This window comes from Eurypyga helias, unplaced genomic scaffold (assembly GCF_000690775.1).
Source record: "Eurypyga helias isolate BGI_N326 unplaced genomic scaffold, ASM69077v1 scaffold30097, whole genome shotgun sequence".
Taxonomy (NCBI): Eukaryota; Metazoa; Chordata; class Aves; order Eurypygiformes; family Eurypygidae; genus Eurypyga; species Eurypyga helias.
The window spans coordinates 33,002-33,383 of NW_010264113.1; the positions used below are offsets into that span (position 1 = coordinate 33,002).

Genomic DNA, 382 nt, shown 5'->3' on the forward strand with positions numbered 1-382 from the left:
GGCAGATCCCATGTTGCCCCTCGCCATTGTGCCGAGGAGCTGCTACGACCTCCAGCAGCCACCTGACACCACAGGTGGGAGCAGGGTGGGCACAGGGACAACCTCAGCGCAGGTGAGGTGTGGGCTGGGGCGCTGGCCCAGCCAAGCACCCTGTGCCCGGACCCCCCCGGCGCTCCCTGTGTCCTCACCTGCAGCACCTTCTCGTCGTTGAGCTCGGTGAAGACGGTGCCATCGATCTGGCTCGGCTTCAGTGCCACCCAGTTGAAGACGGGCATGCGAAACTTGGTCTGGATCGGCTTCTTCACCTTCACTGCAGGGTGACCGGGGGGCACGTCATGGGGTGGGGGGGTGCCAAACCCACCCCAGGGGCCCCCCTGCCCTC

General features: G+C 66.8%; 1 protein-coding gene across 1 annotated transcript in view; it reads right to left on the reverse strand.

Annotated features, from left to right (window-relative positions):
* Nucleotides 1-328, reverse strand: part of FMNL1 (formin-like 1) — a 5,891-nt gene extending 5,563 nt beyond the window's left edge. The window contains exon 1 of the mRNA XM_010156302.1: nucleotides 189-328. Coding sequence (XP_010154604.1) covers nucleotides 189-275 — 87 coding nt within the window. The 5' untranslated portion in view covers nucleotides 276-328. The remainder of the gene's footprint in view (nucleotides 1-188) is intronic.
* Between the last annotated feature and the right edge of the window lie 54 nt (nucleotides 329-382).